This window comes from Lagenorhynchus albirostris, chromosome 13, assembly GCF_949774975.1.
Source record: "Lagenorhynchus albirostris chromosome 13, mLagAlb1.1, whole genome shotgun sequence".
Classification (NCBI taxonomy): Eukaryota; Metazoa; Chordata; class Mammalia; order Artiodactyla; family Delphinidae; genus Lagenorhynchus; species Lagenorhynchus albirostris.
In genome coordinates this window covers 29,064,026-29,090,873 of record NC_083107.1, presented here as the reverse complement: position 1 = coordinate 29,090,873, position 26,848 = coordinate 29,064,026, and the positions used below count along the sequence as shown (strand labels likewise).

At 46.5% G+C, this 26,848-nt stretch overlaps 3 protein-coding genes across 5 annotated transcripts in view; 1 reads left to right on the top strand and 2 right to left on the bottom strand.

Annotated features, from left to right (window-relative positions):
- TEX261 (testis expressed 261) overlaps nucleotides 1–1,743 on the bottom strand; it is a 31,078-nt gene extending 29,335 nt beyond the window's left edge. The window contains exon 1 of the mRNA XM_060169686.1: nucleotides 1,350–1,743. Within this exon, the coding sequence (XP_060025669.1) occupies nucleotides 1,350–1,391 (42 nt within the window). The 5' untranslated portion in view covers nucleotides 1,392–1,743. The remainder of the gene's footprint in view (nucleotides 1–1,349) is intronic.
- NAGK (N-acetylglucosamine kinase) lies at nucleotides 1,454–10,633 on the top strand. Of its 3 annotated transcripts, none has more exons than XM_060169684.1 (10): nucleotides 1,454–1,808; nucleotides 3,585–3,669; nucleotides 3,825–3,923; nucleotides 4,749–4,890; nucleotides 5,704–5,814; nucleotides 6,517–6,629; nucleotides 7,906–8,007; nucleotides 8,983–9,080; nucleotides 9,584–9,662; nucleotides 10,303–10,441. In XM_060169684.1, the coding sequence occupies exons 1-9, from the start codon at nucleotides 1,780–1,782 to the stop codon at nucleotides 9,654–9,656; spliced, it is 852 nt and encodes a 283-aa protein (XP_060025667.1). In that variant the 5' UTR covers nucleotides 1,454–1,779; the 3' UTR covers nucleotides 9,657–9,662; nucleotides 10,303–10,441. The 3 variants fall into 3 exon arrangements, with proteins under 3 accessions (XP_060025667.1, XP_060025665.1, XP_060025666.1); XM_060169682.1 differs by having other exon boundaries at nucleotides 1,479–1,808; nucleotides 7,906–7,993; nucleotides 10,303–10,633; XM_060169683.1 differs by lacking the exon at nucleotides 3,585–3,669 and having other exon boundaries at nucleotides 1,496–1,808; nucleotides 7,906–7,993; nucleotides 10,303–10,633.
- Nucleotides 10,634–13,562: 2,929 nt separating this feature from the next.
- The window catches only part of PAIP2B (poly(A) binding protein interacting protein 2B), a 44,845-nt gene continuing 31,559 nt past the window's right edge, over nucleotides 13,563–26,848 (bottom strand). The window contains exons 2-4 of the mRNA XM_060169688.1: nucleotides 23,657–23,805; nucleotides 20,189–20,365; nucleotides 13,563–19,220 (exon numbers count right to left, since the gene is read on the bottom strand). Of these exons, the coding sequence (XP_060025671.1) occupies nucleotides 19,164–19,220; nucleotides 20,189–20,365; nucleotides 23,657–23,794 (372 nt within the window). The 5' untranslated portion in view covers nucleotides 23,795–23,805 and the 3' untranslated portion in view covers nucleotides 13,563–19,163. The remainder of the gene's footprint in view (nucleotides 19,221–20,188; nucleotides 20,366–23,656; nucleotides 23,806–26,848) is intronic.

Sequence of the window (26,848 nt, the reverse complement as noted above, 5' to 3'; positions counted from 1 at the left end):
AAGGAAGGAGAGTGCAGTGGTGGCTGGAGGGCAACAAAAGGCTTGTAAAACCTGTCAACAAAAAAGTAATCAGTTGATCTAAGAAAGAAATGGAAAGTTTTATTCCAGCCAAATTTGAGGATTATAACCCAAGAAGAGCATCTCAGAAAGCTCTCAGCACTGTTCCACCTGTTAGAAGTCAAAGCACAGTAATAACAAGTTTTTTGAGAAAGATGGCTGTACATTAAATGATGTATTATTGACAGTTTACATAATCCAGATCTAAGTGCCACGTGACCGCTTATCAAGAAGGACTGTTATCTTTAAGGAGTTGTCTTACCGATGTTAGGAGAACGTTGCTCTTTATGATTAAGCTGGTAATTCTGCCGACGGAGGTTTTGTTAGGGGAACCACTGACCGAAACCACCCACGCTGGCCAGGCTCCAAAGTAACCATTTGCACAAGTAGTTTTATGGCAGGAGGTCCTGGTAAGGAACATGGAACTAACAAGCCACCACCAAACCAAAGAATTTGGTAAAGGTCAAAAAGAGACTCCAGTCCATATTGTCCTACCAACCTTCCAGAATCCTCCTCACTGGAATCCATCTTGGATGAGCGATGCGTGCACCACCACGAAGGACCCTGAGTCAGAATGATGGGCCAGAGACAACCTGGAAACCAATCCCATCACCATAAAACCCGAGACCACAAGCCACGTGGCAGAGCAGTCCTCCTGGGTTCCCTTACCCTCCTGCTCTCCACCTGGGTGCCCCTTCCCAATAAAGTCTCTTGCTTTGTCAGCACGTGTGTCTCCTCGAACAATTCATTTCTGAGCGTTAGACAAGAGCCCACTCTCCGGCCCCGGAAGGGGTCCCCCTTCCTGCAAGAGTTTGGGGAGGCTTGGTCGATCCATAATGCAGATACACAATGCACAATAGGGGGGAGAGAGGAAGCCAAAGGGGAGATAAAACTTTCATGTTTAAATTTTTGTCTTGCCATAAAATATGAATTTTATTTCACCAACTGTATCTGCTAGTTCGCCTGGCAGTCTACAGCCCCCAAATACCCTCTACAAAGAACCCAACTTTCTTTGGAAAGTAGTGAAAGCTGAACTCTTTCATCTCTAGGCTTACAAGGACAGCCTGGGGAGCTTTCTCCTTTCCCAGCCTGCTTCTGGTTACTCATGGTTACACATATTCACACAAGTCCAGCGTAAAGTCTTAATGGGTGCTCGTGTGCCCACGGTGTGACTCTGCCATCGCCAGGCAGGTGTTGGGTTGAACAGTGCACTTTTTTAGGACTCCCAGTGGTCCCCTGGCTTCGTGCAGCTCCCCGATCCCACACCCCAGTGGGGGTCTGGCCAGGTGTACCTCACTGTCATGTTTCACCCAGTCTACGTGGCTCCCACGCATTGCGCACGCGCGAGGCGGAGCTGCCAGCAACTTCCGGGCACTGAGGGGAGAGTAGGGCAACGGGTCTAGGGGGTCCGGCCCAAACACCCCTTCCTGGCTCCTCCGCTTGGGATCCCGTATCCATCTCCAGAAGCAGGACTCAGGAGGCGGGGAGGCGATCTGCGGGAGCCGCTGAGGACCGCACTCACCCAGCCCGGTGCCATAGCCAGACCAGCAGCCCTGAGGCTTGGGGCGGGCCACGGTGCCACGCCCCGCGCACGCGCACTGGGAGTCGGCTGGACCGCACGGACGTTCACGTGACGCGGGGCGGTGCCCAGCGGGCTGGAGGTCCGGGATCGCCGACTGGAGGGAAGCAAACGGCGGGATCCGCGGTGGCGGTAGCAGCAGCATGGCCGCGCTCTATGGGGGTGTAGAGGGGTGAGTGCGGTCCGGAGGAGGGAGTCCGGAAGGGGCGGCCTGGGCCACTCTCTGGCCCGAGGGCGGGGCGGAAGGCCGTGGCCAGGTCGGCAGGCTGGTGACCTCCCACCTCAGTCAGGGTCCGGCCACTTTGGGCTTTTGGGCTGCGGGGTCTTCTGGAGGAGGAGTGTGTGCCCGCGCGACGGTGCCCTTGCGCGCGCGGTCGTGTGCTTTGTAGGCACTGTGTGCCACAGCCACACCCCGGGGCAGGTCCTTTGTGTTTAGCGGCGGAACCACAGCCCTTTCTCCCACGAAAGACCCACTCCACAGTGCTCCGCTGGAGAAGCTTTTTTTTTCCATTCCCGCTCCGGAGAGAGTTTTGCAGAACAGGTGTCGGGTGTGAAGTTGCTGGACTGGGGGTCGGGAGCGGAGGTGTGGTGGAATCCCGGACAGTGATCTTTGCCGGAAAGTATCTGGGACCTAAAGCTGGGGGAGGCTGAAACCCCTCCATTCTTGGCACTCCAGGCTACTCACTCTAGATCCAACCCTCTGTTATTCTTGCTTATTTCCTGTTCGGAAGCTTGTCTGCAGGACTTTTTGTAATAGCTCTTCCCCTCGGTTTGACTATGGGCAAGAGTTTTGCCCTGTCTGGGCTTCAGTTACCACGTGTGTGAAGTGATAAGAGGGATGAACCGAATGATTGCTAAGTCCCCTGCATGTGGGTGTGGGTCCCCTGGGTGTGTCAAATCAGGGCACAGTAGAGGGTCTGAGCTAGGGCACTTACTTTTGAATCTGACATTGCATTACTTCAGTGGCAGTCACATTTCACTGCTGACTCATGGACCCCAAAGTCTTTTTTTTCACATGCATTGTTATGATTGATCTCCCCTGCCCTGTATGTATTGCACTGTTTTTTTTAAAAAAAAAAAACTACAGAAATTTGCGTTCATCCCTTTTATATTCATGTGTAACATATGACCCATTTTTCCAGTTTGTCAAGAGGTTCTTTGGGACGATAATCTGCCGCCTCATGCATTAACTACCCCTTGAAACTTCTTGTCATTTTTGAGTTTGATCAGCAGGTCTTCACTGTCCTTTTGTGATATTCCTAAAAGTACTGATCAGTAAAGAAACATACGTCGCACCACCACTGACCTCCCTCCAAACTACCATTTCTCCCAGTAATAAGCATTTGACCCTTTAGTTGCTTAAGCAGGTATTAACTCTTCCTGTCATCTGGCCAGCATTTCTCACAAGGGTGTCTTGAAAATCTTGGCAGCTGGAGCTACTAAACGCAGGCTTTAGCTACTGTGAGAGAAGCAGAGAGACGTGCCATTCTTTTTAGTCACGTTTACTGAATGTTACCTGTGCCTGGAATGAGGGTAAATAAATGATCCAGAGCTTGACCCAGTGGAACTTGTAGTCTAGTGAGAGGCAGACAGGAAAACAGCTTAATGCACTTCTAATACAGAGGAGTCCATGGGGGCACTGACATGGCTGAACTAATGGAGCTATAGTGGTGGGCCACACATCGGAGGTTTCAAGGACGAGGTGATATATGACTAGGGTCTTGCAGGATCAGTAGGATACCCCCAAGGGAAGCTGAGCAGGAACAATGTTTTGGAAGTCCAAGAGCCCAGCAAACACCCAGCCACAGAGGAGGGTTTGGGAATGGTGATTGGGCTTGCTGAAGCTGTCCCCCTCACTCTGGGCTCTGCCTATGACAAGGACTGCACAAGTTTAGCTGTATCTGCAGGTTTTTCTGAGCAAGACTGAGTGCCCCCTTGTGTTCTGTAGGGGAGGCACACGATCCAAGGTCCTTTTACTCTCAGAGGATGGGCAGGTCCTGGCAGAAGCGGATGGACTCAGCACAAACCACTGGGTAAAGGCCACACTGAGGGGACCAGTGGGCTTGACTGTGGCTTTATTCTCTGTAACTCCTGTTAAGGTGGGGGCTGGGGGCTCACTTGGCAGCCTGTAGGGGCGACAGAGGTCATGTAGGCCTTTGTAACTCCTCCTTCCCTTGACTGGGGCCAGCTGATCGGGACAGACAAGTGTGTGGAGAGGATCAACGAGATGGTGAACAGGGCCAAACGGAAAGCAGGGGTGGATCCTCTTGTTCCTCTACGAAGCCTGGTGAGTCTGGGTAGAGTTTGGGAATTAGGTCACAGCAACACTGAGACAGCGAGTTTGAACTAGATGAGTCCGATGACTGCAAAGGGAAAGGCCTTGAGGGCTTAGTCTCTGGTCTAGAAACTCACCTGATCACATCCACTCTTGTGGCTGCGTTGTCACCTACAAGCCACAAGGATTGGAAGGGCACAGGGCTTTGGAGAGCCATGAGACCTCGGTTTGAATCCCAGCTTTGTCACTCAGCATCTGTGCTGTGTGACCCTAAGCAGGTTACTTACCTGCTCGAAGCCTCAGTTTCCTCGTTTGGAAAATACGGGAAACAGTAGCTACCTCAGAGTTGCTGGGATGGTAAAATGGCATGATACATCCCAAAGTGGTTTGCACAGAGCCTGACCCATAAGGTCTGATGAAATGTTACCTGTTATTCCTGGCTCAGCTCTCTCCCGAGTTGCTGTAGCTCCGGCTACTTCCTGGACGTATCCTCAGGGAGGTGTCCTGCAGGCACAGCCAAACCCCACGCATTCTGAACCAAGCTTACCTCTCCTCGACTTGCTCCTCTGCCTGATTTTTTCTGTTAAGGGCACTGTTGTCCTCCCCAGCTCCTCACCTGGCATCGTTGAATCCTTCGTCTTGGCAGGGCTCAGTCCAGGTTCTTCTTGCAGCCGCAGCCTTCGATGAGGCACTGTGTGTGGCAGAGGGAGGACTGGGGCTGCATGAACAGGGTATGCCCAGCGGTAGCAAGCAGGGAGCAGATGTAGGAGGGGAGGGGGTCGAGAAAGGAGCTGGGTCTGGGGCGCTGCTTGCTCGTTCACCTCCCGCGTGGCCTAGGGCCTATCCCTGAGCGGTGGGGATCAGGAGGACGCGGTGAGGATCCTGATGGAGGAGCTGAGGGACCGATTTCCCTACCTGAGCGAAAGCTACTTAATCACCACTGACGCCGCCGGCTCCATCGCCACAGCTACGCCGGATGGTGAGGAGGTGGAGGGCGGGGTGAGGTTGAGAACCGGTTTTCTTGGGGAAGCCCCTTAGATTTAGCTGGCAGAAGTTGACTAGTAAATACCTGGGAGGCAGCCTTCATCACAGCCCCTGCTCCCTTCATTAGCTGAGGTTTGCCAGAGCAGGCACTGGACAGAAGGAGGGAGGGCAGGAAGGGTGTCTTGATGGGAAGCAAGAAAGGAGTCCAACATGAGACTCCGTTGCAGAGGAGGGAGCCCCTGGGCAGTGCAGCGAGGAAGCAGGCTGGAGAAAGCAGCAAGTGCTGGAAAGACAATGGGAGGAACTCTGTGACGGGAGTATAAAAAGTGATGGTATCGTGAGATTGGCATTTGAATCTCAGCTCCTGTTTTGCCAGCTATACCAGCTTGGAGAAGTTATGGAACGCTCTGAGTTTCAATTTCCTTATCTATAAAATGGGGGTAATTGTATTCATAAGGTGGTTTAGGGTACTGAATGAGTATCACTGTGTGAATAGGGTCTGACACAATCCCTGGCACATGGTAGGGACTCAGTAAAGCAGGTAGTCACTTGAAGGCTGGCTGGGCAAGGAGACCCAGACTCGTGTGCCTCTCTGTTCCCTAGAGAAGGGCACTGTGTGATTGGAGTTTCTCTGAGACCCAGGCCCTCCACCTTCAGGCAGGAAACTAGCTGGGCTCGGTTTTCTCTACAAAACTGGGTGGTGATCCCTTTGCTTGGGGCTGGTTTCTGTCCTTTCTTTCCTCAGTCAGAAGCTGTGTGCTCTGTGCAGGGCCTCGGCCACACTGAGCCTCCTGTGCCCTTTCCCCAGGTGGGATCGTGCTCATCTCTGGGACAGGTTCCAACTGCAGGCTCATCAACCCCGATGGCTCTGAGAGCGGCTGCGGTGGCTGGGGCCACATGATGGGAGATGAGGGCTCAGGTGAGCTCACGCCGACTGGGCCTGGCTCAGGGTCCTGGACCGTTCACTTCCTGCAGCTCCCCATCTTCCTCTCCCCTCCCCTCAGCCTGCTGACCCCCTGGGGCTCTCTGGGGAGAGCGCCTGAATCTGAGTCCAAGATAATGACTAAGAGATCTAGAGATGCAAATGCTGGACTACTGGCTGGCCGTGCTCTTCAGCAGTGATTTGCACCCAGGACTCAGATTCATGCCTCAGCATAATAGCCATTGCCTACCTGTGTTGACTTTTGGAGTCCTTAGGAGGGAATTGACACTGTGAAGGTTAAGGCCATAGATGTCAGGAAATGCTGTACCAGTCTGCTAGTGGGACGGGGGTCTAGAAGCTCCTCCCACCATCACCTCTTCATAGGTAGCAGGTGGACATTTTCATAAGGGCCCTTAGGGTCCAGCTCCTGGCAGTGACTCTCGTGGTTTGGGTGGCAGCTGGCTGACCTGGTCTTTACGTGGGGATGGGAGCTGATGTGACGCAGCTTCGCCTGTTCAGTCTTCCCCCTCCAGCTTTCCCTTACGTGGGTCAGTCAGATATGGTTTAATTAGAGGACCCCAGGCTGGGAATTGGGGCACCTGATTCTCTGTAATACTCAACCCCGTCTAGGTGTGAGTTTCCTTCCCTGTGACCTCGGGGAGATTGCCCCATCTTCTTAGCCCTTTCTGCTCTCTGCAGCCTACTGGATTGCACACCAGGCAGTGAAAATAGTGTTTGACTCCATCGACAACCTAGAGGCGGCTCCTCATGACATTGGCTATGTCAAACAGGCCATGTTCAACTATTTCCAGGTACTCCCCCTGCCCCTGGTAAACATGCATACCTGGGATAGGGCAGCGGGAGACCGAGCAGGAGTGAATTCAGGAGAGGGACTGGGTGGGCCCGGGGAAGTCGGGGGGAATTGTTTGTCAGAGCTGGAGGATGGAGAAGTCGTCTGTGAGGACCGGATTCAGAATGAGGGGGGCATGCATTCCCCGCACGAGGAGAGGGTAGGCTGCGGACAGGCTGGACTTCATCCTTGGGCAGCTGGACTCTGCGGCGAGTTGAAGGCAGATGCCATTTAGGCTGAAGTGAGAGGTGCAGGGTGAGATCAGGAGACAGTGCACACAGACACAGGGACAGCAGGTGAAGTCTGAACAGGTATGTTGGCCAGTGAGCTGCCTCTGGCTGTATGGGGCAGGGAGGAGAGCCTGTTAAAGAGGGGCAGGGAGAGTTCTTGGGAGGGTACAGCTTCCCACCCAGGGAGGGCATCAGGGATTGACTGCCCTCCTTGTCTGGGCTGTGCTCATTTGTAGTGGGTTAGGAAACAGCAGCCTTTAGCTGCACCAGAGGTGGAGGCTGAGAGAGGAGAAGGCAAGTAAGTTTATTTGAGAGACATCTCTCTGGCTGAGGGCCACTTAGGTGAGCTGACTCAGCAGATTGGTTCTGAACACCACTAATATGTCTACTACTCCCTCTCTTATTGTTTAGTCATTAAGACATTAGAAAGATTAAATGACAAAGTATGTATGACATGCTTAATACGTTGCCACAGATGCTCAAATTTTAGCCCCCCAGCCCCTCTTCCATTTTAGTAACGTATTCTAGGGAATCTCTGGTTCTTGGGACCTTCAGAGGCGTTACAGGTGTGTAAGGTAGTTGAGGTAGAAGATGCGCTTTATGTGGTGAAATAAGTGTGGGAGAAACAAATCAATTTTGACTTCTCAGAGCCTTTGATCTGCATTGTGACTCTTAAGGGAGAGGTGCAATGAGCAGTAGTGGTTAGATTCCTTCGACCAAAGAAATCTTTTCAAAAGCACCTCAAGGAACTGCAGAAGACTCTGGTGAGCGCAGGTCTCTGCTCTGTGTTGCGTCCAGGCTAACCTCTAAAGAGCAGTAGAGCCATGCTGGGGAAAACAAATAACTTTTCTCAAATGAGAAATCTCAAATCCTTGTACTCTAGAGCTTAAACAAATATTATTCCAGCTTTTCAAACAGTAGAGACATCAGGAAGGCCAACTGGGTGGGCAGACTGGGAATTTTCCTTTGCTTCTGATGACTGTCTTGTGCCTTTTCTCTGTCTCTCAGGTGCCAGATCGGCTAGGAATCCTCACCCACCTGTATAGGGACTTTGATAAATGCAGGTTTGCTGGGTTTTGCCGGAAAGTTGCAGAAGGTACTGGAGATGGGGTAGGGTTTTTATCTGACTTTGTTCTGCAAAGACCTCCCTAATTGGAGAGTGGAGCAGGGTTCAGATGGGGATTGGAAGCCAATTTCCCTTTGACCAAGTGCCGTCAGTTTTCTGCCACCGTGGGCCTTGGTACTGGTGAGCATTGAGGTGGAAACAGAAGGACACGCAGGTTGTACTGCCAGTCGTTTTACATTACCTGTTTCTCTTCGTGACAGCTGTCACGGCTTGTGCAGGCTGTATGTCTGTTTCTGAGAAATTTATGAAGCAGTTATCCTTTGGGCAGATCTATAACTTTCTTTTTTAACGAGTGATACCCAGAGGCCTAGGGAATCACGGAGCGGTTAGGCGTATTTGGTTGGGTATCAGGAGGAGCTGAACCATAGGGCTTGTCTGCACGTTGCTCTTGCTCCAGTGTGCGGTCCATGCTCCCTTAATTTGGATTCCTGAAGCCTCAGGGCATTGTAGGGCCCTCTTAGCTCCTGCTGGTCTGAGGCCCTTTCAGAGCAGAGCTAGGAAGGGGCTGGGCTGACTAACAGCAGACTGTTGGAGGCGGGTGGGCAGCCCCGAGAGGAGTACCAGCCAGCTGTTCAAGTAGGGTCCTGAGTCCCCAGAGCAGAGAGACCTTCGGGGACAGACTGAATAACTCAGTGTAAGTGGGAGTACAGACCAGGTGCCAGTGTTTTCCCCAGTGGGGCTGCCCTTCTTGAGTGCCTGGAGTGAGCCACCTCTGTCCAGGACACCCTTCCTAGGGTGAAAGTAGCTGGTGGGGGCCGGTGGGTAAGGACGAGAGGCAGCTCTGGAGGCTGGCTTCCCCACACGCCGTGAGGTGAGCATCTGTTCCAGATTGAGACCTCTGCTAGCCATCGTACTCGCACTGCACTGTTGCTGCCCTGCGACAGAGAGAGAAAGAGAGTCACTGAGGACCGGAGCCTCCCTGGGTATTCACCCACTCCATTCCTTCCTCCCTACCCCAGGTGCTCAGCAGGGAGATCCCCTTTCCCGTTACATCTTCAGGAAGGCTGGGGAGATGCTGGGCAGACACGTTGTGGCAGTGTTGCCTGAGATTGACCCGGTGAGTTGAAGGCGGGAAATGGAGGCTGGGGAGCTGCTGGGCCAGACTCGGCCCTTTCCCATTAGAATGAGACTGTCCCACCAAACTGTGTAAACTGGATACGATTTTAAAGGAACTTAGGGTATGAGAAGAATTCTGCAGGAAGTCTATAACACAAAGAAGTTCTTTGGGTCAGTGCCCTCCCTCATCCGTGTTTATATATAGCAGATTGGCTTACTGTGGTGTATGTGCTGTCCCCCTTCTTTCAGTCCTGCTTCTGTCCATTTCCCTCCCTTCTCTTTTCTTCCTCTGTGTTGCTGCTTAACTCTTTTTTCCCTTCCGTCCTCTACCTTGCCTTCATGAATCTCTCTATTTTTCTCCCTTTTTTTTTCTTTTGAGTCCACCTTCTGGTTCTCAGCTAGAGGGAGAGTGACTGAGATCGGTTGGGCTAGTTTTAAGAAACGTCCCCCTCTGGCACTGGGGAGGCTTGGTTGCCTCCAGTATCCATTTCTGCTCTCCTCCAGGTCTTGTTCCAAGGGGAGATTGGCCTCCCCATCCTGTGTGTGGGCTCTGTGTGGAAGAGCTGGGAGCTGCTGAAGGAAGGTGAGTATAGGGTGGGGGGCAGGTTGAGACAGGCAAGGGCAAGAGATGGGGCTGGAAAGGGGGTGGTCTGGGGAGGACTTGGGACCTGGGCCCTGAGGCCTGGACAGGCCACTGATGTCTCAGACCAAGACCCTCATCCTTCACTCTTCCAGGGAGCCCTTTTACAATGTCCCATCCAGCTTCCTTGAACTCTTAGAAAGACATTCTCTTCCAGAGGATTTATTAAATAGGCACCACCTTTTAAAAATTAAAGACAAATCTGACTTGAAATTGGAGCTTCTGACCAGCATGTGGTGACATCCCAGTCACCATAATCCTAGCTAGAAGGAAAGAAATGTGCCTTTTGCAACCTTGCAGCTTGTTTCAGGTGGCTGTGTGGTTTCCATTAGATACTCTGAAGTAGCTCCAGGATCCCTGATGCTACCTAGGAACGCCTGGGAGGCATCGGGGTCTGGGGGCCTCGGGCTCCAGTGCCCCACAGCCGTTGCTGGACTCACGCACCCTGGTGCAGCCATCTGTTAGGGATTTGGCATGTGGGACCTCCACAGGATGCCTCAGGGCCTGGGCCTCTTCTTTCCCTCCCTCTGTCCCCACCTTCTCCCTGGTCTCTCATCTGCATCCTCTACGTTCTTTCCTCCAGGTTTCCTTTTGGCGCTGACCCAGGGCAGAGAGATCCAGGCTCAGAACTCCTTCTCCAGCTTCACCCTGTTGAAGCTACGGCACTCCTCTGCCCTGGGCGGGGCCAGCCTAGGGGCTAGGCACATCGGGCACCTCCTCCCCATGGACTACAGCGTCAACGCCATTGCCTTCTACTCCTACACCTTCTCCTAGGGGGCTGGCCCTGGTTCCACCCCCTCCAAGCCCGGTGGACATTGGGTGCTGGAAGGCAGGAGGCTTTTTCTCCTTTTCCTTTTCTTTTTTTTGAAAAAGAAACATACAGAAGAAAATAAACGCACTTTACCCACTCCCCAGTTGGATTGTGTTATCAAGCACGTTTGCTGTGTACATCCTCAGCTCACCTGCCAGCAGGTATCCCAGAGGGCTCAGAGATGGTTTTAGCCCAGGGGTTAAAGCCCCACCCCCAGATGCTTGACCTGTGGTCTGCAGTCTGCTCGCCACACGGTTAGGCAGGTAACCTGTGTGCTGCCCCTGCCCACCACGTTAGATACTTATGCCGTGTGGCTGCCAGTTAACCTGTGATCTCAGTTTTCTCCAGTCAAAGGCAAGGGTCAAGATTGCTGCCTATTTTTAGTGGAACTAAGTGTTGTCCATGGAGAACGTCACCAGCAATAACCTTAGCTATATCACACCCTCTCTTGATAGTCCCAGTAGGATTTAGGGGACAGGGTACAATTCTAATCTGGGAGAATTTTTACCTCACTGGATTTGGTACTTACAGGTGAACAGCACATTTTGCAGTTTTTCTGCATGAATGAGCTCTTAAGAAGTTGTGCGGATGGCTGATATCCAAGAAGGCCAACTAGGCACAACTAGGCAGCCTACATGTTCCTGGTGACTGCTGGCCTGGCTCTGGTTACAGGATGACACTGTTGTGTGGCAGCGGGAATGATGAACATCAGTGAGGAGCAGACATGATTTCCTGTCCTCTGGATACTGCAGGTTGATTGGTCAAGACAAGCCCAGAGCTTCCTGTTCTGCCCGTGTTGCTTGGCGAAGACTGAAGCCAGAGTCTCGATCCACAGTGGCTGCCTCTCCAGGTGTCTGGAGTGTAAGCTGTTAGAGGCATGGGTCATGTCCTAAACGTCAGTTCTCAAACTGCTGTGCATCAGTTATTCACGAGCTTGTTTTAAACTCAGGTTTCTATTTTTTCCCCCTTCCATAAGGTGTCTGATTCATTAGGTCAAGGATGAGATGAGATGGGGAATTTTCATTTCTACCAAATACCTTGGGTAATTTCTGCTGCAGAGGTCCGGGATCTGCACTTGAGGGAGCTCTACCCAATAATTTTGGAGCTCTGATTAGGCTCTCAACGGGGTCGTGAATACTTGTTTCCCAAGTCAGATGACATTTATTTCACTGTCTAGAACACAACGGTAGCGGCTCTTGTCCCATCAGCTCTAGCTCAACACAACAATAACTCAAGACAAGTCCCTTCTGAAGGGACAGCCAGCCCTCTTCACATCTAGGTATGGCCCAGACCACTGGGGTCAGCTCTCAGCAAGTCACCAGTACATCATCAGCTAAAAAGCTTGCAAGGAGTCAGGGACACAGCAGAGTGCCTTTGCTCCATCTCAGTCCTAATAACGCTTACTGATGAGTGGTGAACTTTGGAGAAGTCTTTTCACATGATCTCAGGACCAGGATCAAGCAGTGTTTCGGATTTATAATCTAAAACTATTGGTGAAGAGTTTAAAAAGAGATATTTATGTTCTTCAGGGTACAGCCATCACTTCCTTACCATTGTCCAGGCTCTACTATTCCAGATGGACAGTGGAGGGCTTAGAGCACAGCTTGACTGACTTTCTAGTGCCAGCTCATAAGTATTCACTAAATATTAGTTGAAAAAATGAAGGCAATGTTAAACTGCACAAGGTCACTTTGTGTTCCTTTTTCCATTGGTCAAAGGAGATGTGATGGGGTAGCTTATTCTCCAGTTAGGCTCTGTTACACAGAGGTTGCAGTGCAGGTCATAAGTGATTTTTGATGAGATTCTCCCCCTTTAATTTTAAACTTATAATCTCCTTCACTAGTAAGATACCAGGAGCAATTAATGGGATTCTGCAATGCCAAGGCATTGAATATGTCTGTATTCATCTCATCTGAGCTTATAACAGCCAAACGAGAGCTGGGAACAAGAAATGGACTTGAAGAGGCCGGCACTGCCTTAATCTACCTGTGTGATGTCGTGGACAGCATGGCCTCATCTGCGCCATCCATTCAGCAAATGTTCACTGAGTGTCTTCTAGCTGTGATGAGTGCTCTAAGGATTTTTAATATGAGGATTAAAAATGAGTATACCGTTACACCTTATACCAACAGAAAGTTGGTAAAAATTTATGGACTACACTGCTTACAATATCTGCACTTCTCTTTAATGTACTTAGTTTAATGAAAATTTTAAGTGAATGAATACACCATTCACGTCTGTAAGGCTGTGAATAGTTAGGCCCTGTATAGACATAACTATCTCAAAAAGCTGTAAATAGGCAAGTCAGCTCAGATTTTTTTAAACCTGATTGTAGGAAGGAGGCAAATAAAAGCACTCAAAACAAAACCCATTGGCTGTGGTCTGGTCCCATGATCTTTTTACTATAAAGCCCCTCGGAGAATCATTGGGAGATTCAAGCTAGGTGTAAACCGAGTAAGAGTTACCAGACTAACCTCCACAAGAGCAAGGATGATGTCTGCTTGTTAACTCCAGCAGCCCTGGTACCCAGGACAATGCTTAGTACCTAGCAGGTTCTCCAACTTGTTCAGTAGTTGAAAGGCAGATACAGAAGCTCTTTACTTGTTTTCTACATGAGTCAGTTTTCCCCAGGAACAGGAAAATATCAGCTATCCAATTGACCTTCAAACCCAAGGATTTCCTGTTACCGCCTCTGTTCAAAGCCACACACATTATTGCCACTATCACTACCAGGTATTAAGTGCATATCATATGCCAGGCAGTATTTTGAAATTAAATTTGGTCTAATTTTCACAATAGCCCCCAGGAGGAAGGTGTCACACCTTTACGATTAAACAGGTTCAGGCCAAAGGCACAAAGTGGTGGAGGTGGGATTCACTCAGGCCTGTGACTTCCAACACAATGCTTGTACTACTTTGTAACACCATTTAGAATGGAAAATTGGGCAACTAAAACTGTGATCCATGTTGAGACAAAATCAAACACGTACCATGCATACGCCCCCTTGTAATATGATATAATGACCCAACTGTAGGAAAAAGGGTACCACTGCCAGCAAATGCATTTTATTCTCATTTTAATGAGATTTTCAACAGCTGCCATTTGGTTTGTATAGCAAATTTTTAAAAAAGTAACTTTTTTCCATTTTTGATATTTTTATGAAAAGTATTTTCTTCAATTTTAAAGCCCTGCCCCTCCCCCAAAGTATTAATAACTACCATGTGATGTGTATTTAGGGGGAAAAAAAGGAACAAAAACAGCTTTTAAAACACTTGAGAAATAGGGATAAAGGTCCAAAGTCCAGGCCTGGGCCTGCTGGAGGTGGTAAGCTGCCCTGGCACGCTCGGCGCTTCACCGTCCACAACAGCAGATGCGTGGGCCGTGCACAGACCCGCTGGGATGTACCGCAAAGTCCACTCCCTTTCTCTTCCTGACGGCCTCTGTTGGCTGGCCTCTTTCCTTCCAAATCGGTCTAACAAAGGCAGCACGATCTTTAACACATGTTCCGCTTTGTAATGGAGACGACGCTATTGAGCAAGTTCAGAGATTCCTCCATTTTGTCGGGGAGGAAAAAATATTCAACACAGTATTGATGGTTTCACTTTCTTGTCCACTCAAACACATGCTCATTAACATATTAAGCTAATTATCAGACGCTTCAGAAGCCCGATGTGTAGACAGCACAGAAGTTTCATGTAAAAAGGAAGTTGCAAAATTATAAAAGTTTCTGCAGCAGGTCAGGATCCTCGCGGAGCTTCTGATGACGAAGCTGGTTCTGATAGGCCGTCCCTTTGACATGCGCAGCAGCCCCGCCAGGAGCCCTATGTTCTCAGGGTTCCATTTAGACCACAGGAGGTTGAAATCCATGTTTAAAAGACCCCCTGCTGACGAAACATATATCCATCGATGGAATATTATTTAGCAATAAAAAAGGAACAAACTACTAACACAAGTTATGTCATGGGTGAACCTCGAAAATATATGTAAATGAAAAAAGCCAGATACAAGAGACCACATTTTGTGTGATTTCATTGAGATGATGTCCAGAAAAGGCAAATTTATAGCGACAGAAAGATTGGTGATTCCCTAGAGCTAGGAACAGGTATTATGTAAATAGGCATGAAGGATCTTATTGAGGGGGATGAAAATGTTCTAAAACTGAGAACTGTATGGCTGTGCCACTGAGGAAAGTTACTAAAATCACTGAATTGTACACTTGAAATGGGTGAATTTTATGTTATGTAAAATATGCCTCAATAAAGTTGTTTTAAAAAAAAAGTCCCTGTCTCGCAAACCACCCGTCAAGCATTAAACATTTCTGAAGGCTCACAATCAACAGTACAGGATTATCAATTAGTGTTGAGTTACAGAGTGAAAACATTGTACTCTTTTATAGTACATAGCCTAGAATGTTTCTTTACTATTTATAATATTAAAAGGTAGCCAGTAAGAAGGTAGGATTGGGGAAGAAAACTCAGCAGACCTCACAAATGAGACTCCTAGTAACAAAATCTAAAGGGGCTTTTTCTTTTAAAATAAAGATGGTGCATCTGTCCCTTTGTAGATTTCTCTTCTGTCCCCTGGGGGTAGGGTGGTGAATCACTTGGCTCAGGCCCCATAGAGATCAGTGTACTCAGCTGTCCTATTTGTATGACCCCCCCTAAAATCTCGACTGGGGACAGCAGTGGGGGGCTGGGCAGTGAGGGCAGAGACCAAGTAACAAGCAGGAAACTTGAGTGTTTCCTTGGGTCAGCCTCCTATTCCCCTGTCCTTTGTCACTAATTGCAGATTCAAGATGGGAGAAATAAAGACAGAAGATTAAAAACAAATGGGGAAAAAAAAACCTTACAAAATTGTGATGAAATTCACAAGGCAGCAGAGCAATCGCTGCAGAAAAGTACTCTGCGTACTACCCAGGGACCAGGAGAACTAATGATCTCTGAGAGGGGAAACGATTCACATGGGTAACCGTGGGCAGAGGTAGGAGGAGACCAAGGTTCCTGATGCTCACCAGATCCCAGTCAACCCTCCTGTTCTCTCCATCAACTTCCCAAACTAACGAGGTCTACATTTATCCCGGAGGAGAGTAGCTAGGAATACACAGTCTTTCCCAAAAGGTGCACGTCTCCAAATCTTGGTCAAATTTGTCAGGTCTCTGCCTGAACCCATACATCAGCATAACCTAACCAAGCAACATTATTAACCCATGATGCCAGGACCCTTATTGAAGAACACTTGCCCCCTCCCATCTCAGGAGTGTAGATTCCTGGGCTCCTGATGTTTATACATGGGCTTTGCAGCAGCACCAACGCAACAAGATTCAGTCAAGCTGTTTCCTTCGGCTACTTCTTCACACTACTTTCCCAACATATATTAATTTCTACTCTGAAGTCAGAGTGTTTGACTCACCTCCTTACTTTCCAGCATCTTCAAAATCAAGCCAGAACTTTGACATTATAGCAATCCACAATTTGAAAAATGCTGATTACCTCTAAAAACATTTTAAAGTTATAATTAGCATTGTAACCTTAATTAAAGGGACCCCAGCTGTTTTGACTTTGGAAACTAAAGGTGCTGCAAAGGTCCAGCCTTTTCCTTGCAATCTTTTTGGGTTTGACCTTATGTGATCCCCGAAAGTCAACTGCCGCAGTCAGAAACTGCTCCAAAGACCCAAAGGTGCAGGTGCTCAGGCCTAGGCTGTATCTATCAAGTTTTCTGCTGTTCAAAGGGCAGGAGAAAATAAAAGGTATTTCTTTTGTTTTTTACCCCTTGAAGAGCAGGAGATAAAATCATTTTCATTTTGGAGTTTTAGAGTCCAATAATCACAAAATCAGTCACTAATAAACTAACACTGGGACCAGCCAGAATTGGCAATTGTTGAAAATACATATTCTGTTTCTATACTTAAACTTCTAGTTGCCAATTAAAAAAACTTAGAGTAGTGGCTTAAGTTCAATATCAAAATCATCACTTATAATACCAGCCTCATCCTCAAAAGGTAAAGGTGTCTAGTTTGGCTTGCACCCAGAACCTCTCCTACGAGGAAAAGTCTGAGATAGAGGTTCCCAGCCTTTCCCCAGTGAAGATCCAACAAGACCCACACGCATTTCCTGTTAAGGAGTTGGCAAACTCTGACTATAGCTGGGCCTGTGGTCTGGGTGACAATTGTGCTCCCACCTCACAACATAAAATAGATGGAGAAAAAGGTCACGCTGCAAGAGGAACCGCTGGAAGCACAAACCTACACATTAAGAAGGGGGTCACACTGCTAGCTGCTTCCTGATCTTGAGTCAGCGCACTGTCTGAGTGGGACTGGAATGGCCAGCCCTCAGATTCCACTGCTTGGCTAGAAGGAAGCTTTCTTAGTCCTGACCAAATATGCCTTGTGCAACCACGCTGACATCCTAGATGAAACCCCACAGCAGATGGGAAAACAAGCCCTTTGAACGACACCTAATACCTTAGCCTATCCTGGTGTCAGAAGGGCAAGCCTGCTTCAGGATGAAGAAACGGCTCGATCTGGATCCCTGTAGGACTTCCCAGACCAGGAGCCACACAAGAATCCATGGTGCTCTTTGTGATGGAGACACCACGGTCTAGACAATGGCTCTTTCTGCAATACCAACACATTTCCAGCAGCCTTCAGAATTCTGAGCTTGGACAAGTTAATGCAGATTGAAGGCGGAAAAGCGGCCTGGAAGAAAGAGACCTCTATTTCCACACTTCCTAGGTCCTGTCCTTATTAGAGGCAACAATTCCAGCTGAAAGCTGAAGCTGGAATTGAGACATTTCTTTATTCGTAGCCCTGCCTGAAAACGAGTTAAGAGTTCCATTCTCCCGAGGTAGAGACTTTGGGAATTCATGAGCACATCTGACAATACGAGCTCCCTAAACTACTCTCCTATGACATGTGACCTAACAAGGAAGGGCATTTTTCAAATGATGCCATCCTAAAGACTCAAACAAGGAAAAGATGTGGGTTCATATTTTCAATCTGACATAAACCTGTGGCTGTTCAAAAAAGTCAACAAGGGACCTCATAAGAAAAAGGAGAAATTCTTAAATTTTCCAAACCCTAGTCCGTTCCTTCCAACCTCTGTCCCACATCCACATACTGAATTTACACAGACTTTATTTCAAGTTACATGATGTTTTCCTGACAGGCCTATCACACAAGACAGTGGCAGTCATACAGAAGCCACTGTCCTCCTCAGGCCCCTGCAAGTCCTTGCCCGTCCTGGGAGAACGGCCAGGACTGGACATGCTCTCTTTTAGACCTGACTCTCCCACCGACTTCTCTAGCACACAAAGGCAGCTCCTGGGCCAAGTTTAGTTCCTTATGAGTATCAACGACAACAAAAACCCCTGTGACTTGTGGGCAGGAAAGGAACACACCCAGAAAGTCCAACCTAGAAAACTCAAAAACCTGGGTATGGGGGAACAGCAAAATTTTATAACTGCCACAACTGTCCTGGTGGGTCACACAGTCACAGGGTCAAACAGGACTCGCTCTCCTAGGCTTTTTTGGAGTTCTTCTGCATAATTCTGTAAGGTGGGAAGAAGCATCCAAACTGTGAACTGAGCTTCTTGCTAGTGTCCTGAAAAATACATTGACTTGTGAAAGTGCACAAACCTTTCTAAGGAAAGTAAGGTACCAGGTGGACCAAGTCCTCATGGGGCTGGAAAAAAACTGTCAAAATAAATTTAAGACATAACTAAGAGGATTCAAGGATGACTTCTCCAGGCTGACGCTGATGGCCAGCACCGCATGCCTCTCGTACACCTTTGGTAACATTACCTTTTCTCAAAAACAGAGTAGGGTTGGGGTGGAGGGGAGACAGGGGACTAGACACCATGAGACGAAATGGCAAATCCACTCTAGTGCTCTTTTACCTTGTAAATTTTGAGTCTGATGGTAGCTGTAAACAGAGGCTTAAGAGTAGGCCAACAGTAACTGAACGGCTCAGGTGACAATCACCATCCCAGTCCTCTCCTGCTTTACAACTTTCATCAACCAGATGGCTGATGAAAGTTGCTCCTGTTGGTTTCCAGTACTTTAAGCCTGTGTTTCCTTGAATGGGGTTCAGGCAGGAAGACATGGGCTCAGCAGGCCACTGGTAATCCCAGCTCATCACAGGAAACTCCCAGGGATCACGGAGCTGTGCATTCTGGTTTACAATACCTGCTTCTTCCACTCATCCCTCTTCCCATCCAGCTTAACAGACTAAGTAGTGCTCCAGGTGTTCACTGCCCTTGGTAAGTATACAGCAGAGCGGGAAGGGCATTCTTAAACACCCAGATTTTCTTGGTCAGCTTATTTTGTTTAAACACATACAGCAGAACATTCCTGATGGGGGGGGCGGGAATTGCAATTTCCCTAAATCAAAAAGCTAATAATAATAGGAAATTGCTCCAAATGAAAGTCAGTAGAACAAAAGAGAAATACTCAGAGGCTTGTAGAGAAAGACTGAGCACATTAGTGACTCCAATCACAGTGTCGAGTTAAACCACTGTCCCCTTTCCCCGCTGTGCACCCCTTGCCCGTCCCGCCCCCCTCTTCAGCTCCGCCTTTTTGTGCAGCATCGTCCCCAGATGTGGGGACGTCCAAGTTCTCCTCAAAGCTTTCTGTCAGCTCAGTACTTCACTCCTGGAATAAATTCCTTGGCATCCGGGTTCAGGTTACTTTTGCTCTGAAATAAGAACCAAGAGATAATAAATGCCAAGGCAAGCTGTACTTTAAAATGTATTTTCTCCTTGCTTCCGTTATTACCAGTACCTTCCTCTCAGCCTCAAGGAGAGAAAAAATAGAATTCCTTGCAACTCAAGCTGTTGTTGAGTTGTTTCTTGCTGGGCTGCTCTCAATGTTCTGATGTACTAAGCCCTGCTAACCTCATTTTCTCCTTCCTACTTTAGACTCCTGTTTCCTTCATGATGCTTTCATTTAAATTTCATTTAAATTTGACTCCAAAAATACTTTTTCAATTTATTAGTACCTTAACTTGATGAAAATCAGAGTACTCCATCAAAGCAGTTTGGTTACCACAATCTCTATTTTTTTTTTTTTTCATCTTTCTGTACTCTCTGGTTATCTACTCTCTTGTGAATATCTAAAACCTCATCAAACTGCAGGGCAGAAATCATTCAGAAAGTGAGAACAATATCACTTACAGAATTCTGACATTAGGCCAACATGGAATGCAAGGAATTAATTTATCTGGGCTTCTAATTATAAGTGGAAGATGGTCTCTTAAGAGTATATTCCTTCCAAAGTGAACAGGCAATTTTTATAACAGCATCATTCAAAATTATAAATACATATTTGAGGGATAGCAAAAGAAAAGGACAGCAGCAAATGATAATTTGAAACCAAACCTCTTCCATGTTCAAATTTTTATCCTTATTCCCAGTTCTGCTTTGAAAAGCCCATGGGAGAAAATGAAAGTTGGTGATGCTGCAACCATCACATTTGCACAGTGCTTTAAGAGGTGCAGTGCATCTTCAACGCAACCCCTTATTAATGCCCAGGTGATGAGTGAAGAATCAGCGGCTCAGAGGGCTCCAGGGCTTGCCCAAGGTTGTAGGGCCAAAAAGAGAGTCTGTGACTCTAAATCCTACATTCTTTTCACTATGTCACATGTGGAACTACATATGCTCTTACCAAAATATCTTCAGAATCATGACCATCACTGACTGACAGTCCATTTAACTGTTGTTGCAACTGTCCCATGGCCTGAGGCAGGTCTCGCGATGGAATAAACCAGTCCTGGTCTTCCTCATCCAGCATCTCCTGGAAGCAGCGGTCCAAGAATTCTTGCTCCTGCAGCTCCTCTTCCACCTAGCAAGCAAAGGGGAAGAGCTCAGACGTACTGTCCCAGTGGGACTCACACCTTCCAGTTTTTTCTCTACCTCTTTCTTTCAGAGGTTGTTACTATGCAGTTAAGAATGATCTTGTGGGGGGCTTCCCTGGTGGCGCAGTGGTTGAGAGTCCGCCTGCTGATGCAGGGGACACGGGTTCGTGTCCCGGTCCGGGAAGATCCCACATGCCGCGGAGCGGCTGGGCCCGTGAGCCATGGCCGCTGAGCCTGCGTGTCTGGAGGCTGTGCTCCGCAACGGGAGAGGCCACAGCAGTGAGAGGCCCGCGTACCGCAAAAAAAAAAAAAAAAAAAAAAAAAGAATGATCTTGTGGACTTCCCTGGTGGCACAGTGGTTAAGAATCCACCTGCCAATTCAGGTGTCACGGGTTCGAGCCCTGGTCCGGGAAGATCCCACATGCCACAGAGCAACTAAGCCCGTGCGCCACAACTACTAAGCCACAACTACTAAGTGGGCCACCATTATTGAAGCCCGTGTGCCCAGAGCCCGTGCTCTGCAACAAGGGAAGCCACCACAGTGAGAAGCCCACACACCGCAACGAAGAGTAGCCCCCGCTCACCGCCAACTAGAGAAAGCCCGCGCGCAGCAACGAAGACCCAACGCAGCCAAAAATAAATATTAATTAATTAAAAAAAAGAATGATCTTGTATGAGATCTACTAAGAATTATGATGCTTCTAATGACAGGCCAGAGAAAATATAATTTTTAATTTTTCAACCAAATTCCATCAAAAATAAGGCTGAGGAAATAGTCAAAATAGCAGAAATTCCAGGTATTCACAGATCTTCTAATATGTGATACAGATATTTTCCACTCATATGGCACTTACAGAAAATCATTTTAAAGCTTGAAATTCTTTTCTCAATCTTGTTGAGAAGCGATTCTTCTTAAATTCCCCATCTTTCAGATATGAAAAGGGTACAGGAACTATGTAACTAGACCACTACCTGGATAGTGGAGATTAAATCAAAACCAACTCCCAGCTTCTGGCCCACTTTTCTGGTATTGAGGCCCCTACATGAGAAAAAATACTTTCATAACCTTAGAAAGATATAAAGAACACTTTTTTGCATAGCAATAGAAAATGATGTCATCAATGTAGTATACTTTCAAAACAAGAAGAAATAATATGAGTATTTACACAACTGCATATTTTTTTTTAAATTAATTAATTTATATATATATATATACATTTTTAAAACATCTTTATTGGGGTATAATTGCTTTACAATGGTGTGTTAGTTTCTGCTTTATAACAAAGTGAATCAGTTATACATATACATATGTTCCCATATCTCTTCCCTCTTGCATCTCCCTCCCTCCCACCCTCCCTAGCCCACCCCTCGAGGTGGTCACAAAGCACTGAGCTGATCTCCCTATGCTATGTGGCTGCTTCCCACTAGCTATCTACCTTACGTTTGGTAGGGTATATATGTCCATCTGTCCTCTCTCTCTCTCTCTCTCTCGCTCGCTCGCTTTGTCACAGCTCACCCTTCCCCCTCCCCATATCCTCAAGTCCGTTCTCCAGTAGGTCTGTGTCTTTATTCCTGTCTTACCCCTAGCGTCTTCATGACATTTTTTTTCTTAAATTCCATATATATATATATATTTTTTTTATTTTTGGCTGAGTTGGGTTTTCGTTGCTGCGCACGGGCTTTCTCTAGTTGAGGTGAGTGGGGCTACTCTTCATTGTGAAGTGCGGGCTTCTCATTGCGGTGGCTCTTGTTGTGGAGCATGGACTCTAGGTACACGGGCTTCAGTAGTTGTGGCTCACGGGCTCTAGAGCGCAGGTTCAGTAGTTGTGGCAGACAGGCTTAGCTGCTCTGCAGCATGAGGGATCTTCCCAGACCGGGGCTCAAACCTGTGTCCCTTGCAATGGCAGGCGGATTAGTAACCACTATACCACTAGGAAGTCCCCAACTGCATGTTTCTTAAAGACTGTCTTAATCTAAAGCAATATATAGCTAGGATATTTTACACTTTTTTGCAGACACTGTTAACTCTTAATAAAGAGTATGCTTCACTCTGGAGATTAAGTGTGATTTTAACAGGCTTCCCGCTTCTTGTTTGGCCATGACTTTCCTGCAGGAAGCCTGGTAACAGATTCACAGTTCACTTGAGCCACCACCGGAGGGCCGGTCAAGCAAAAATAATCACCCAAGCCAGCCAATACAGTTAACCTCATGAATTCAAAGGAAAAGTCACTGGTAGCAAGACTTAAACATACTATTTCAACATTACAATTAGCCACACTTTTCTTTTTTTAAATATCAAGTACTTAAAATAACAACTAGAAAATATTTCCAAGCTACAAGATTTAACATGACTGCTCAAGATGTGCCCTTCCTCTCCCCAAGAGCATAACAACATGCTCCCTGGTATTAAATCTACCCTTATTCACAGGCACAACCCACAAAAATAGTTACCTGGGCCCAGAGGTGTGACAGGAAGCATGGTCTATGTACTATTCACACAGATCATACCACAATGGGCCACATGGGGTGGTAACTCCTGGCTGCCCCCCTAAACTTGTTTCCTTCTCCCCAAAGCACCAGGCTATTCAGTTAAAATCACATTTCCTGTCTCTCATGCTGGATATGGCCATGTAACTATTAATCATGTCATGTCCCCAGAAGGGATGTGAGCATTTTGGCATCACTTGGTTAAAGAGAGATCTTTGCTTTGACATTTGGCTCTCTGCCTTTCCTTGTGGCTTGACTTCCAGTTATCCTGCATCTGATAAAATGCCCTGGGCGTGGCAGAGCAACATCATGGAGGGCACCGTGTAGTTGAAGAGTCACCTGTCTACCTGGAATGCTTACCTTGGGCTGTTAACGCCACAGAGATATAAGACCATGAATTACTGCTGGATCTTTGTGGAAGCAGTCTAGCCTTCCCCCACCTAATACACTCCCTATCTCAGAATTGCATTCTGCCAGTCTCTGAGTTCCTATGTGTGGCATGCCAAGCTGGCCTGTCTGCACACAGCTGCTGTTTCCCAGAAGTCTACACCAGAACACCACGGTATTTGATCCTCTTTTAATTAGCATGGTAGAAACATTTCAATATCATCCTCCAAAGTATCTTCAATCTGGTCTCAGCAGCTGAAGTTGCTTCTTGGTCAGCCCAGACCAGGCTTCTACATATTTTCAAGTTGTTCTAAAGCCAATGAACCCATTTCTCTTGTAACAGACTGACGGTAAAATACTATAGCTGTTGAATTACACATCTCATTAGCCTTTCACTTCTTTACCTGCCTGTTGAAATCCTCTTCATTCTCCATCCACATGTACTCTGCAAATGGGTTTTCCTTCTCATCATGCCCATTTAACCCTTGGTCCTCTTTGGATTTTATATTGGGTGAAGTATTCGCCACACTGGATCCATTCATTATGATAGAACCTAAACAGGAGCAAAAGAAAGGATAAAATGATCCAAAAAGCAAAAAAAAAGGATAAAAAGGATAAAAGGATCAAGGAAATGAAAAGATTCTTCCAGATGCTTTTGAAGTTCTAAATCAAAGTTATTAACTATAGATGAATAGAAACTGCTAGTCTATAACTGTTAGAAAACTAGCCATATCCTCTTACCAACTATACAGATGTACGACGCTTTAAGAGTTAAAAGAAAAAAACATCTAGGCTCAGTTAGCCTTTCTAGGCAAGTGGGTTGGGAGCCGAGGGTGGGGAGTATTTTTTCAAGCCAAATTTCTGTAGGTTCTAGAACGTAACCAAGATCACACAGCTTCCTTATTAACATTTAACTAGGTAGAGAAAATGCATTCTTAATAAACACTGTAAACAACTGCCCCTTATTCTGATTCTTAAGATGTGTTTTTCTTTAAAACATATTTCAAAAATAATACATGTTAATTGTATTGAAAAGCAAAAAGGAGAAAAGTTAAGGTCACCAGTCGTCTAACCATCCAGAGTTAAAAATGTTTAACAATGTGGTGGATATAAGCTTCCTGACCTCCCCTACGTGTGTACATATACACACAACCATTCTCCAAGGATCCATTCGTACAGTAACAGCATGATGCGCCATCATTTTCTTTTTCTTATTTCTATGTTAATACAGCCACACTGTCGTTTGGTGTATATCCTGTATTTCTGTATTATAAAGGTTGGATGAACTTCTTGTGTTCATTTTTTCTAATGATTTCCTTAGGATAACTCCTAGAAATAGAACTGCTGTATAGGAAAGAAGGTTTGTTTTTTTTAAGGCTCTTGATCTATTGCCATGCTGCCATAAGAATTTAAATTCCCACTGGTATTATGTAAATGCTGTTTCTCTGCACTCATGAGTATTATTATTTTTTAAACTATTGCCAATTTCATACAAGAAAACTCGCAAGTTATTGTTTACATTTACATTTCTTTGATTTTTACTGAGGCTAAGTATTTTGAGATAAGCTTACTAGCCATTTATATTTCTTATATTGTAATTTTTCTGCTAAAGTACTTCACCCATTTTTCTCTCAGGGTATATATATCGTTTCCTTAACTTTTGTAAGAATTTTTATTACATTTGTCATAATTTTTATTTCTCATAAACTAATTTATAAATAAAAATTATTTTTCGATTAATTTTTTGGTGGCAGTTTTTACTGGCTTTAATTTTTGTCTGCAGTTTGTGTGAGTGTCTGTCTATGGCTTTTCAAATGCGTACATATTTTAAAAAATTGTTTACTTTGGCTTCCAAATCCATTTTGATGTGTTCACTATCATCTGAAATATGTCTTTTTTCTGTACTTTATTTAAATCTTAACGACTCTTTAAAAACCACTGCAGTCTTTACTCACTCTATACCACCTCCCCTAAGCTCTTGTATGTAATGAGCATGGTGTTAATACTACTTAATTGTTCTGTTTCATATGTTTAATTTTTCTCTTTCCAATTATAAACTCATGAAACACAAGATGTAGGTTTCTGTATTTTGTAACCTACCTCAGCATTAGGAACTCCATATCTACTGTGGATCATGGTGTTTAGGCAACTTTCCCTTTCCAGCCTGTCTCCTTCCAGTCTCAACTCAATCCCCTCCCAACCAACCCTGGGGCATTTTTAAGTTTTAACAAATTATTTCCTCACTCATTTCTATCTTGGCAACACTCATGAAAAAGTCCTTCTCTGCTTCTGGGTACACTAAAAAAAATTACTGCTTACTCCCCTTTAAAATTTTTGCAATTTTCTAACCTGTTATGAACATTAGAAAATCTCATCTTCTTAAAAGACAAAGTAGAATTGTGAAGAGTAATAAGACTAGATGGAAAAACAACTCAGTGATAGCTCAAAAAGAATTTAAGACAGAACCCATTTAATTCACTGTTGGTTTAAATAGGGCACCTAGTATGAAATATATCAGTTTAACATATTTCAGATAGAGACAAACGAAATCAATGATTATTCCAAATACTGCTCCAGAATAATAATTCCATAAGGCTATAAAAGGGAGGAAACCAGCTCTTGACTTTCACCACTTCCATTTGCAGCATAACAATGATAGAATTAAGTCTGCTCTAAATGCCAGGGCAACTGCATAAGTAAGTATTCCTAGTCAGAGACCTTTTTTCCTTTTTGGCTGCGTTGGGTCTTCGTTGCCGTGCATGGGCTTTCTCTAGTTGCTGCAGGGGGGGGTTACTCTTCTTTGTGGTGCGTGGGCTTCTCATTGCAGTGGCTTGTTGCAGAGCACGGGCTCTAGGTGCACCAGTTTCAGTAGTTGCAGCATGCAGGCTCAGTAGTTGCGGCACACAGGCCCTAGAGAGTGCGGGCTTCAGTAGTTGTGGCGCGTGGGCTCAGTAGTTACAGCATGTGGGCTCTAGGGCACGCGGGCTTCAGTAGTTGTGGCGTGTGGGCTCAGTAGTTGTGGCGCACGGGCTTAGTGGCTCTGCAGCATGTGGAATCTTCCCAGACCAGGGACCAAACCTGTGTACCCTGCATTGGCAGGTGGATTCTTAACCACTGCGCCACCAGGGAAGTCCCAAATCAGAGACTCTTAAAGGTCTTGAACCTTGCTGGGTAGCATATTACATTCAGTATATAGTATTTTCAAAGATTCACTTGGCAGTTGTTTACCACCAACACTGATTTTTCCCCACATTACGGAAATCACCCACAGAGAATCAGAGTTCAGTTTTCTAAAACATCTGCCTTTGCCCAAAAAATAAATCCTGAGTGCACATGACCATAAGGAAAAAGGGAAGACAGAGGAAGAAAGAACAGAATAACCCTGCTAATTCAAGAGCAAGGCAGAGCACAGAGAACAAACTGCAGGATACACCTTCATGAGAAAGGGAATGGAAAATTACCACAAACTCAACATGGGGATTATCCAATTTAACACAAACACTTTAGAGAAGCTGAAAGCACTGAGATATGAGACTGTCAGTACTAGGAAAGTGGTTCTCTCCACAGTCGGTTATACAGTATTGATTCGTATTTTA